The sequence below is a fragment of the Telmatherina bonti genome (assembly GCF_933228915.1).
Source record: "Telmatherina bonti genome assembly, chromosome: 1".
NCBI lineage: Eukaryota > Metazoa > Chordata > Actinopteri > Atheriniformes > Telmatherinidae > Telmatherina > Telmatherina bonti.
Window position 1 is genome coordinate 29,756,151 of NC_136619.1, and position 12,776 is coordinate 29,768,926.

Below are 12,776 nucleotides of genomic sequence, written 5' to 3' on the forward strand. Positions count from 1 at the left end.
TTGGGAGGTGTGCACGTGGCGCTGGGTGGTGAGAAAGGCCATCAAGGTGGTCTTGATCGCTGCACACAGCCTCGGCTCACCTCCCAGTTTTAATTACACTCAGATATCAAAACACTGACAACTCACATGATTAGGGGGAAGGGCATGCAGTGTATGGTGGGCGGGGCTGCTTAGGTGGTCCCTCTCCCAACACCGCGTGGCACTTCCCTCAATTTTAATTGCAACTAATACATACTTCACAATCAGTCATAAGCGGGGGGGAGGTCCTCTCATAGGGTCCTCTCATGCCCCTGTTCTCGGGGCTTTACTGGGGGAGGGTACGGGTGGGGGAAGAGCGCCATCCATTAGGCCTGAGTCTGGGCTGGCCTGGCTGTAGGAGGGTTGTTGCCGGCCCTGGGAGGGTGCTGGGTCAGCTGCATCTGTGGAGTGGTGGGGGGGACGCTGGGAGTGGTCCTCTGCCCCCTCTGGTACATCTCACATGGGACATGATGGAGGGGGTGAGGTGAGGATGTGTGGGAGTAGGTGTATGGGGTTACAGATGGATGGTGGGATGGCTAGGGGGGGGGATTAGGGTTGGGGATATAGGTGGGTAGGGGGGTGAGGGGATAGGGATGTGTGCGGATGAGTAGATGTGTGTGTGTGTGTGGAGGGGTATGTTGGTGGGTGGGTTGTATGTAATGGGGTGTGCCTGTGTTGGAGGAGTGAGGGTGTCTGTGGGGGGGCTGTGGGTGGTGGAGGGGTGTTTGGTGGGGCATGTGTGGTTAGGTAGAAGTAGAGGGATGGGGTGGCGGGGTGTGAGCGTGTGTGGGGGCGGGGTCAGTTGGGGTTTGTGTGACTTGTTATGGGTGAGTGAGTAGAGGTGGGGTGGGGCTGTGTATGTGATGGGAGATGTGTGTGGATTGCGGAGGGGTGTGTGGATGGGGGCTGAGAGGGGAGTGCGTGTTGGGGGAGGGAGGGTATGCATGTATATGTGTGTGGGGTTTGGTGGTGGGGGGGTGGTGTCCTGTACCCGGGGAGCGCAGCTGGCACACTGGGGTGCGACCTGGCTGCCGCTAGGTGGCGGTCTGGGGATCCTGGTCCTTCGTCGGTGTGGGCTGTGCCCTCTGCCTGCGGGGGCGGGGGGCTGCTCTCGGGCTCTTGGGACCCTGGGGCCTGCGCTCTGTCTGCCCTGGGTGGCTGGTGCCCGGCGGGATCGGCCCTTGCCGGCCTGGGCCTGCTGGGGCCTGTTCCCCCTGACTGCGGGGGACTCTGGTTGGGGACCTCCTTCGCCACTTCCTGGGCGGATGCATGGCTGGCTCCGGAGTGGGGTGGTTGGGGTCTGTGCCTGGGGGTGACTGTCGGTTACCCGGGTCTCTGGGTTCTCCTGGCCTGCCTCTAGCCCTAGGCGGGCGGGGTCACATTGGCATGATCACTCTTCTCTGAACACATTCCACTCTAAATGTTCTGCATGAATGTTCTGCATGTGTCAGTCACTGAGTCATCCAGCAAGTTTATTCATTAATAGCAGGTAGCTCTCTTTCTGTCTTTTTGATTTAACCTGCTAGTTTCTGGTCCTCCTAGTTGTCAATGGTTTTGTTCTCCACAGGGACCATGAATCTAGAGTTGGCTTGTGTGGGTGTATATATTTATGTGTGTGGGTGGGTATGTGTGTGTACATATGTATGTATGTATATGTCTGTATGTATATGTGTGGATATGTGTGTGTGTATGTATGTATATATATATATATATATATATATATATATATATATATATATATATATATATATATATATATATATATATACATATATATGTGTGTGTGTGTGTGTGTGTGTGTATATATGTATGCATGTATGTATGTATGTATATCTATGTATATGTATGTATTTGTGTGTGCGAGTGTATATACATATATATGTAGGTGGGTATGTATGTGCATACGTGTATGCATTGATCTCTTTTTGTTTTTTATGTTCTCTTTTCTGTTCTCTTTCTGCCCCTTTCCTGTCCTTTCCGGTCAGGTCCAGCAGCATAAACTCTGTAATACAAACTATTATCCAAAGCAAATAGAAAAATAAAATAAGAATCAAGAAATACAAGGGGATCATTACATCTATAAAAGTTCCCCTTGGCAAAATAAATTTGCTCAGCAGAACACAGCATCCAGAACATCAGTCTGCTTGCTTAAATGCTGGACAAGACAAAAAAAAAAAAAAAAATTACTGTCGTTTCCCAAACTTTGTGTTTGTTCCTGCATTAAAAATATAGATAAAAAAAAAACAAAACAAAAACAAAAAACTGGACAATGAACAACATTTACTGGTGATATATATTTCATAACATAATACACAGTAGCTCCAGGTGGCCCTAAACAGTTTATAATACATACTACCAAAAGTTGAGACACTTCTAAAGTCTGTAGAAAACATGTGAAGTGGTCGAGGAAGCAAATAAGAAGGCATGCAGTCATTTAATAAGAAAAAAAAACAGCTTGCAGAGGGAAACAACCATATATTTTTAGAAAAATTTACACTTTCACAAATATTCAAGATGCTGTTATTTCAGCTAAATCAGCAGGAAAGCTTCAAATTTGAACAAAAGCTGGTTTGCCCTTTTTACCACTTGTATTACAAAGACACACGATAACTAAAGTGATCATGATCTTCTGTTTAAAGTTATTCATTAGTAACATCAGCAAGCATGAGCCAGAACTAGAATCTCCGCAACTGGAGTTTCTATATACAGTTGTGAGCCAGACTGGTGTTGGATGAGTCCTAATGGGGCACTTGGAGGAATTTTGACGGCTGATTGCCACAATGAGTAGATGATGGCAGCTTGTTGTACTGTGGTTGGATATAAGAGGGAAAATTCAAAAAGTGCAGTCTAAAAGTAGCCCATTCACCAAAAGTCATATTCAGGAGGGCTTTTAGTTCCTTTGCATCACCAAAGATCAGCGCTGAACCATTGATGTTATTGTCGGTCACGATTTTGATGTACTTTTCAAAACCTGTCCTCTTCATCTGGAAAAAAAACAAACAAAAAAAAACCATGATTATAAATATGGAAAAATACTCATTCTAACTTGTTATGGGATGAAAGTACTAACATGTAAAATATATTTTTTTTACTATATTTGCTTATAGCTTTATAAAAACTATATTGATTGTAACTTTCAGAGCAAGAAGATGAGATAAAGCATACAAATAAATAAATCGATCAATGATTGATTGATAAAAATAAATAAAAGTTCATGAGCTTCCTAATTCACCACCCACAACTAATCAAATTTAAGCATTGTATCCATTTTCAAAACATATTTAACTTCAAGTCACTGAGGTTGTTAATCTCAGTTACCTTCATAGAGGATTCATTTAGCTCAAGGGTGGGCAACTCCGGTCCTCGAGGGCCGCAGTCCTACGAGTGTTGGGAGTATATCTGCTGCAACACAGTTGAGTCACATCTAACTTAATTAGCAAACTGGTGCAATCCTTGACATTAAATTGCACTAGTCTGCTAATTACCCGGTGATCTGCAGGTAAACTCCGAACACTTGTAGGACTGCGGCCCTCGAGGACCAGAGTTGCCCACCCCTGATTTAGCTACTTTGTGACCTAATAAATAAAGACTGAAGAGCACTAACTTTTAAGGTTTGCCAAAGACCAACAATTTTGAATTTTCAAAGAATATAACTTTAAGGTCAACATACTGACCTCCTGGCATATATCAGCTGTGCTCATGTTGATGACAGCTGTGATCGGCAGAGGGGCCAGGTCCCTGATCCAACCCGAATCTTTCAGCCTGGATGCTCCTCTGATCTGGGCCAGCTCCTTCTTTATTGACTGATCCAGATTCACCATCACATTTTGAAATGTCTTCAAGTTTTTTATGGTGAATTTGAAATCCTTGAGTAATTTCTCAAACACCTCAGGATCTCCATCCTGCTCAAGAAGGTCGTGAATCTGTGAACTCATGACATACAGCTCCTGTCTAGACTCATTAAAGACATCCCATAAGCTCTTTGACAGATTGGCATCTGCATTCGTTTCATCGATGACTGCTCTCTGGCTGGCATCTTCCACACACTGGATGATCCAGCTGAGTCGACAGGGCCATTGATTGGCTAAGACCGCCCATGCCACAACATCCTCTGGTTTGCGAAACTCTCTGTTCAAGGTCTTCATGATTATTGCTGACACCCAAACAGAGTTGATTACCCTCCTCATAGAGATGGCATCATCTACCATATACTCTGTTAGTTTACTTTCACTAGTTTTCAGGATAGGCTCGACAAAATCTTCTAAGTCACTCCACTCTACATTCAGGGATGGTGGTATTTTATTCATCAGTGGTTGTAGCTCATTGCCAGATGCAATCTTCACTGAAGGCACATCTGATGAGGGCTCAGTGTTGCCAGAGATGCTTCTAAATAAATTGCGCTTTACGACTTTGTCCAGCGGTGGGATTGTGAAGGGCAGAGTGACTATGCGATTCAGCAGCATATGAGCTCTGTCCTCTTTGCAGAAACAGCCATCTGCAAACTTTATTTTCTCTAAAAGAACATGCGAATTCACTGCCAGAATGGAAATAAACGGGCTCTCCTGATCTGAAAACAGTATGTTCATTGCTTCAAGAACAGAAACAATTTTCTCTGGGGAGCAGCGGTCCAGACTGGTGATTTTCACCACAACACGTATCCTCCTCCTCTCAAACACCTCCATGAACTGGATGAAGCGAGATAAAAACCACATTTCCTTCCTAACCTCGTTCATAAAGCCTAGTTGACTACTGATCCGCTTACTGTCCATCTGCATTGTAATGTTCCGATCCTGGCTGAATATTAGGTTCTTAACAATCTGATAGATAAATGTCAGTGCTTTAATTGCAGGGATTCCACATGAGGCAATGAGCGTACCTTGTATGACTTCTAGTATGTTTTCAAATTTAAAAGGGTCTCCAGTAAACCATAATACTAGTAAGATAACTACGACCAGAAGAAGGAGCAAGACGACAACCCACAGGGGGCAGCAGCAAATCTTCTTGGATTTCCAGTCTGTTGAAGTGTCATTTGTCAAAACCTGAGTTTAGAAGAGAAAAAAAAAGCTCTGCTGAGAAGTAGGTAATACACAAAAATACAGCAGACTTATAAACAATAACAAAAATCAGACATTGATTCCTATAATATTGTTACTTTCACAAATAATAATGATCAAAATTTATAATCATCTGATTTTTCCAAAAGTTATTCCTTCATCTGGTGCTTTGGTGATGGGTAATTCACTGCTCCTCAGGGTCCCTGTTTGGGACATCGGGATGGGTGCTGGCCCTCCAGTGGAACATGGTGCTTCAGGGCATTGTGTGGCCTCTGCCCTGGGGCAGTGCAGAGGGGAGGTGGGGTTTTGTTCTTGGGCTTTTGGGGCACTATGCTCTGTTGGCCTCTGAAGGGCGAGCACCTACCAGGGCTTTTCCTGGCTTCCTGGAACCTATGATTCATGGCTGAGGCCAATTTCTGCATAGATGCATGCTCATCCCTTTGGTGTGCTGGCTAGGAGTCATGCTCTGAGATAATGGCTGATCTCCCAGGTCCTGGGGGCCCCCAGACCTGCCACTGATATTTGTTGGGGTTTGGTCTCATTTGTGTGGTCACTGATCACCATACTTTCCTGATATATTGACCCACACATTTAAAAACCTGCATGCTGATCCAGCCACTGTGGGTTTATCACTAATAACCACATTTATGTTCATGTTTTTCCTTTGTGTTGCTGATGTTTTTGTTGTTGTTATTAAGGCTTTTTTTTTTTTTTTTTTTTTTTTAACTTGTTTGTCTTTTTGTAGGTGCCCTGATGATTGTCAGTTTTGTCTTCTTGAAGTTGTTGCAGGTGCTTTTCTGTTTCATTACAGGTGTTGCAGCTGCTTGTCTGATTTTTCCTGTTTGGATTGAACAGCTCATGTTGTTACTTTCTATTTGGTAAATCCATCTTTCTATTTTATCTTCTCTTAGATCTCTTTCCTTCTTCCACTTATTTCCTCATTTCTTTTTCTCCCACCCTTCATGTCAGTAAAAGGATTAATGTGTAAAATAAGCAACAGACAAAAGAATAATACAGAAATTATCAAGAGGAGCCAGACCACTGCTCTGGTTGTTTTTACTGTTAACATGCCTGACAGGATCAGTCAACACCTAATTTTATTTATAAAGGGTAGATGTATTTTGTATGGATGTGACCAGGGGTGTTTAGTTCCAGTCTTTGAGGGCCAAAATGCTGCAAGTTTTCAATATATCCTTTATAAGCTGTTGTATCTATTTAATTTGAGTCAGGCGTGTTGATGCTCTGAAAACTGGCAAGGACAGTGACCCTTGAGGACGACCCTAGATTAGACAGACTCACTATTCAAACTTGACCATTCCAGCACATTTCAGGGATTTTTTTTTCTTCCCAAGCCACACATAAAATCAGTGGCATTCATAAAACTATACAATGATGGCTATTGGCAAAAAGAAAAAAAAATGTCCAGGTCACAAAAAACAACCAAAAATGTCATAATGCGGCAGTTTGTTCCCAAAGCTTTTACAAGCTGGATAAAAAAGTGTGATTCACGAAAAATGTAAAAACAGTTCATTTGCTACGACGCAGTTAGCTGTACTGTACAGCAGTACAGTACAGTTGCTGTACTGAGTACAGTCAACTAGCATTTGTACTGGTGGTTTGCATTTGAATTGAGTATAGCTAACTGTTTTTGTGATGATGGTGGCATACTTATGCTGGTATTTAGGACATGACTGTGAGTTTGTGTGTGTGTGTGTGTGTGTGTGTGTGTGTGTGTGTGTGTGTGTGTGTGTAGGTTATAACATTAAAAAGCTGCAGGATGGCTGCAGGGTCTTTTTACATGAGCCTATATTGTTTTTACGAACACTTATTTAGTTTTAGTATCTACTTGAAAAGGTTTAAATGTTTGACTTGAACAAATAAGTGAATTTTTCTCATGCTGTGCTTTGTACAAGCAGGCTTTTCACCATCTCTCCTGACATACTTTGATCGAGGCATGCAATAGCTTCAAGGTAGCTATTGTGCCCTTGTGTTACATATTAAAGAAGATAAGCAATAATAAAGGAAATGAAGTACTGGTTTCTTGTAGAAGCAGTGTCCTCTCTAAGACGACTTCAGGTGCTTCCAACTTTGCCACAAATGAGTCTTTGCCTACACAAAAAAGTCTTCACATACAGGAAGAAAGAACCAAAACTAAGACTATTGACCAACCTTTTCCTTGATTTCCTCCTCTTCATCATGTTGAACCACACGATAGAGTGCAATTTTCAATTTCCCAAAGCTCATCTCCATGGCATGAAACAGTCGTATGGCTATGCCAGCCCACAGCAGGTCACTGCCGGCGAAATGCCAGGCACTAAAGTGCACTTTAATGAACCGAATGTTCTGTTGATTCTGGTTCTTCTTTGTCCAAACAGGTCTGAAGAAGAGCAGCCGAAAAATGAGAGCAAAGAAGCCGCTTCCCCCTTTACATGAACAATTACGTTGGGGCTTTCTTCTTCCAATATAGCCCTGCTCAATTTTTAAAGCCTCCTCATCCATGTAGACTGTGGAAATAAAAACAAATAAAGTATTTATATTTGTGGGCATGTAGGTGGCTGAGATGCATCAAAGAGTAATAAGAAATCAAGGGAGAAAAATATCTAGAGACATGATACAAATTAGAATTTGGTTTGGATGTAAAAAGAAAAAAAAAAAGACAGTTTGTTGTCTTTTTTCAGAATTTTCTGTTTAATATTAAAATGATAAGTTGATGAATGTTATTTGGGTGCTCAGCAACAGATAAAATTCCCGACAGCGTGACTCGAGTTCCGAAACCTGCTGCAGGGAAGAAACAATCAGTCTGACTCCTCTGCAGAAATACATTCAATCAAAGACAAGGTTGAAAGAATGAATGTAGCGTTTGTGAAAAGTGTTCATCAACATCTCAACGCCTCGTTTTTCTGTGAATTTCATTATGTAAGCGTCAAGCTTATCCAACATCAGTAAATGTGCCAAGGTTTAAAATAAAATAATGATCTTTTCACCGCAAGACAGCACAACATGTGTTTTCTATGGGAGCCCTTAACTGCACCTGCACCACTCTGTCTGCTCAGTCACTCACTGATAAACACAACATAACATATTTTATGTGCAAGGTGAACTTATTTGAGCATAGTGATCTTCCCTCTCTGTCAGCTACTTGTGAGGAAGCCATTAAATCCTGAGCCAGTTCTGAGGTGGCGTGAAGTTACTCCACAAACCAGGAAGGAGCTTAGTTGCTTTCTGGCAACATATGTTATGACATTATAACTTTAATCATGAATTTTGGTCTTTTTTTATGATTCTTCACAATATCTGCAATACTTTTAATATGTTATGCAAAGGCCTTTGTACAAGAAAGGTGCTATACAAATGAAACTGCCTTGCTTTGTGTCACAATACATTAGTTTGAACACCTACTTCCTGCTATCACACTACAGTGCTGCACTCTGTGGATCCAGAAACAGTGTCATAAACCATGTGAGCCTGTAAATTATCTGAGGTTTATGGCTGTTGGCAAATTTCAGCTGTTTAAACATTGTGACAGACTTCGGGAATGATTAATAGATAATCAGAAAGCTCTGACATGATGTTTAGATACCTTCTACTTTTTTGAGGATCAGGTTTATTCGATCCACACATGAAGAGTAGAGCCCCACAGTTGCAGGTGTTGAAACCTTTGTCAGGATCTTGGACAGGGCGTAGGCATAAGTGTCATCTGAAAGCAGATCTACAAGGAAAAACAGCATGGTTAATTGATTTTCAAGTTTTTATGTTGCATCCATATTTATTTTTGCTGTGGTTGTTTTATTGAAAGCCACATTTTTTTTTTTTTTACAGGTTATCTAAAGGTAAAGGATTATTTGGAGACGGTTTACAAAAAACAACGCGTAGAAAACCAGAAACTGAGGCAACAGAATCTCCTGGACAATATGGTCTTTTCATTATTACATTATTTTCATTATTACAAACACTCTTTTATTTTAGTAAAAACTTCCTGAAACGAGCTGAAATGAAAACGCATTTAACAGGTGATTTTTCATTTGGCAGAATTCAGCCTTCATCCGGCTTCCTTTCTCTAAGAATGGCTTTCATTTCTGATAGGCTTCAGGATAATGTCCATCAGCTTCAGTGAGAAGGTTTCCAGTTCACTTCCATCATTTTCCTCCTGTATTCTGGGCGCTTGTTTCATAAATGAGCCACATAGACTTACTGAGGAGCCTTTGATTTGAGGGAAAATGCAGAGCATTATCGGACTTGTAGTACAAGTGGTGCATGCAACATGCTGGCAGGCCAGCTTGCTGGAGGTGAAACGCCTCATCTTGGAGGTTGTAAAACCATGCAGAATGGCCCATGTCTCACCTAGATACAAGAATTATTTCTTGACTGGACTACCCTGGGACACTTCAAATTTAAATCTGAAATTCATGCTTGTCATAGCAGTCACAAAACCTGACGTTTTGTGACTGCTACCATTGTGGTGGTGATTGTACAAAAATCAATATTTTGAACCCTATATTTTTGTTCATGTTTGGACATAGATAAGAATTCTGGTTATACACAAATATTACATACATATATCGATGTATGTAATATTCATATATTGTTAAACGTTTTGAGACAAGGTAAAGTCCTTCTGGTCTGAGATATGTAGCTCAGAATGGCGGGTGAAGCTCACGGATCTACAGGCATAAAAATGTATGTAAAGTTACACAAACACCTGCAAACCCAGCTTTTACCAAAATAGTTGGTCAAGAGCTTTAAGTAATAGAATGATACTGAGTGTTGTATCGTGTTGAGTGTTCAACAAGATATAAAATAGTGCTTACAAGCCCCCACCTGTTTTTTGCTCTTCCACCATGGTTATATGATGGGACATGCTGCTTCCACCAAAACGGTCTTCGATATGCAAGAAAAAAGGAGGAAATAGCTGGAACGTAAGTGAAAAAAATTCTTTAACATGTGATTTGCTCAGCAGTGGTATTCCACCCAGAGGCACCATACAAGCTCAAACAAGTAATGGGGGGAGGAGGTTATGGTTGATATTGACACACATCAGCAATTCTTCCAAACCCCTAAGAAACAGCTTCCAGAAAGTGAAGAAAAGAAGCCACAGTCTAAAGTTATAATTTATTCTTGTTATTTTCTAACATTAAAATACTGTTTAACATCTCATCATTTCCAGCTACCTGCTCATTAATACTATGGACGGATTCCTCTTCATGTCAGCTTCCTTAATGGAAATATCTTCAATCTATGCAGCAAATCCTGCTTAGAAATCCTAACAAATACAGAGGTTATAGTACTACAGTCAGTTTCCAGTTTTGTTAAAGTGGAACTATTATGTGCATTTCAGGCTAATTTATTTTTATTTCTGAGACCAGAAGGGCTGGGATTAATCGAGTTATTGTCACAAATAGCTTTATTTACTTCAGACTGACCCTCTCCGTAGGCTGTCAGATCAGCCTGCGGGCAAAACGAGTGGATTGAGACTCTTCCGCATTAAGCCCTGCCTCCCGCCACTGCACTACATCGGGAGCGCGCACCGCAACTGCTTTTGCCGTCATTGTAACATCTCATAAACAGAAGTATTAGGCTATTATAAACTCAATAAAAAAAACAAAATACAATGTCGGCCAGGGGGTCTGGGTTCTTTGAAGCATTTTTCAGGTTCCACCAATGGGAGCCAGAGGAACCGTTTTCTGGAGGGTGTTTTCACCACAGGTGTGCAGACCAGCACACCTGTGGAGAATTAGGGATCATCTACCAGCACTATATCTGGAGCTGACTGCCAGTCCTTCGTTGCTTGAGTGTTGAGCCTCTGTGGTAAAACCTAAGCCCTCCAGCGAATACCTGTGTCCTCTAACCCTTAAGAGAAACTTTAAGAATTCTTGTTTTTTCCCAGAGACACTCTCCCAAGCTCCCTGTGATTTTCCTCCCAGCGGCCAATCATCTCCAGCAACCACTCCCTACTGATAACCTGGCATTTCTCCACTGGCTATCCTCCGGATCCGATCAGCTTGGTGCTGCCTATCCACCCTCCACCGAAAGGACCCTCACTGGCTCCCACTGCCAACATCAATCCTCTCTGACCTCCTGACACCACCCAAATTCACGGCAACTCCGAAACAAGTAGGACATCTTCACTTCCCAGAGATTTGTTCCATCATTCCGTTTCTCATAGATCTATCTTTGCAGAGAACCCCGCCTTCAGGTCTTCCGGAACCATCCCCTCAGTTCTCCAATAAACCATTTTCACATTCTCCAGATTGCTTGATCTTGCATGTGGGTCCAACATCTTCACACCATGACAATGTCAACACATAGCATACAGCCCTACATGTTGGAACCTGAATCAGACCCTGAAAACAAAGTGGAAAACAGCAACGAATGCAGCAGGATGTCTCTCTTTGGTAAACTCACCAGCCATCGTTGGAAATAACTTTATCCGACGTTTCCACCCGCCTGATGTATTTGTACATACCCTTGTTAACCAGTAGAAGGTAACCAATCACCGAACTTTATCCCCCGGGACGTCACAAGTATTTCCAAGTAGAAAAAACTCTCAACGACGCGTTTTTTGTCGCCATGGAAACCAAACGGAGAATGCTGGAACTCAAACTCAAACATGCGTTTAGGTGATAAAAAACACAGCGCCGTTCACATGTCTCATGAGGATTTAACACTGTAGAAAGCTCAGAAAGCTTGAAATACCATAATAGGACCCCTTTAAGTAAAAGCTATTTTGTTAATAGCTTTTCAGTACTGCGTAAATGTTTCGTTCTGTCATGGGAAAATTTTGTTTTACCATAAAAGGCTTCATTATTGCCATTGGCAGTTAACAAACCTGTGTGTCAGATACCCAGCAATTCGCCTCCTCCATTGCAGAACCTGCTAGTGATACACACACATACATTGTCATGACAATGCTTTAACAATATATTGTGCAGTTCGCATCCATGCCTTAATGTCAGCTTAGTTCAATCAATGTTCAATTAAAGAGGAAACTTGGACTTAAACCTGCCAGCAAGCAGGTTAGTCACACAGACTATCACACCACAGTCACAGATTTAGTTCAGCTGAACTTGGAGTTTCCTTTAACTTTGCATGAACTAACTCATGCAGATTTGACTAAACCCACTATCTGAAACAAGCCCCAACTTTTCAACGCAGATGCCAGCGGTTGATTAAGGTCAGAGCTGATGCGGCATCACGATTTTGATTCTGAATAATGAAAATAACTGCTTTAACAGTGAAAATGCATATCTGCCATGGAAGGCCAAATATGCAAAGATTGTGTGTCCATTGCAGCATAAAAGTACAAACTGAATAATGAAAAAAAACAAAGCTGCTTTTTAGTTTCCTTTTACTTCATGCTACTTCACCTCATGTAAATACAGAGATGACCAGAGCAAGAAAAAGGATGAGGAGAGAAAGATGACAGAGGAAAGGAACAAAGGAGATCGGTGTGAACACCTGCACACATTTGTCCCACTGAAAGCACTAAAGTTCTTTAAAATGTATTGTGTTTTTGTACAAACAACAACAACAAAACAAAAAAAACAACTGGAATTGTATTCGGCTGTATATTGTCATTTTATAAAAGGATTTGTCTGTCATACAAAATGCTGGCCAGATAGCCTGAGTGTTTTCAGCTCTTTTCTTCTGAAACTAATGTAACTCTAAACTCTGCTCATCCAGCTCTATTTTTCCCTGCTGATTTTT

At 41.8% G+C, this 12,776-nt stretch overlaps 1 protein-coding gene across 1 annotated transcript in view; it reads right to left on the reverse strand.

Annotated features, from left to right (window-relative positions):
* Window positions 1-282: 282 nt before the first annotated feature.
* The window catches only part of nkpd1 (NTPase, KAP family P-loop domain containing 1), a gene marked incomplete at both ends in the record, with an annotated part of 36,607 nt that continues 24,113 nt past the window's right edge, over window positions 283-12,776 (reverse strand). Inside the window, 6 exons of the mRNA XM_079264439.1 lie at window positions 283-419; window positions 2,885-3,002; window positions 3,337-3,396; window positions 3,693-4,835; window positions 7,242-7,576; window positions 8,653-8,781. Coding sequence (XP_079120565.1) covers window positions 283-419; window positions 2,885-3,002; window positions 3,337-3,396; window positions 3,693-4,835; window positions 7,242-7,576; window positions 8,653-8,781 — 1,922 coding nt within the window. The remainder of the gene's footprint in view (window positions 420-2,884; window positions 3,003-3,336; window positions 3,397-3,692; window positions 4,836-7,241; window positions 7,577-8,652; window positions 8,782-12,776) is intronic.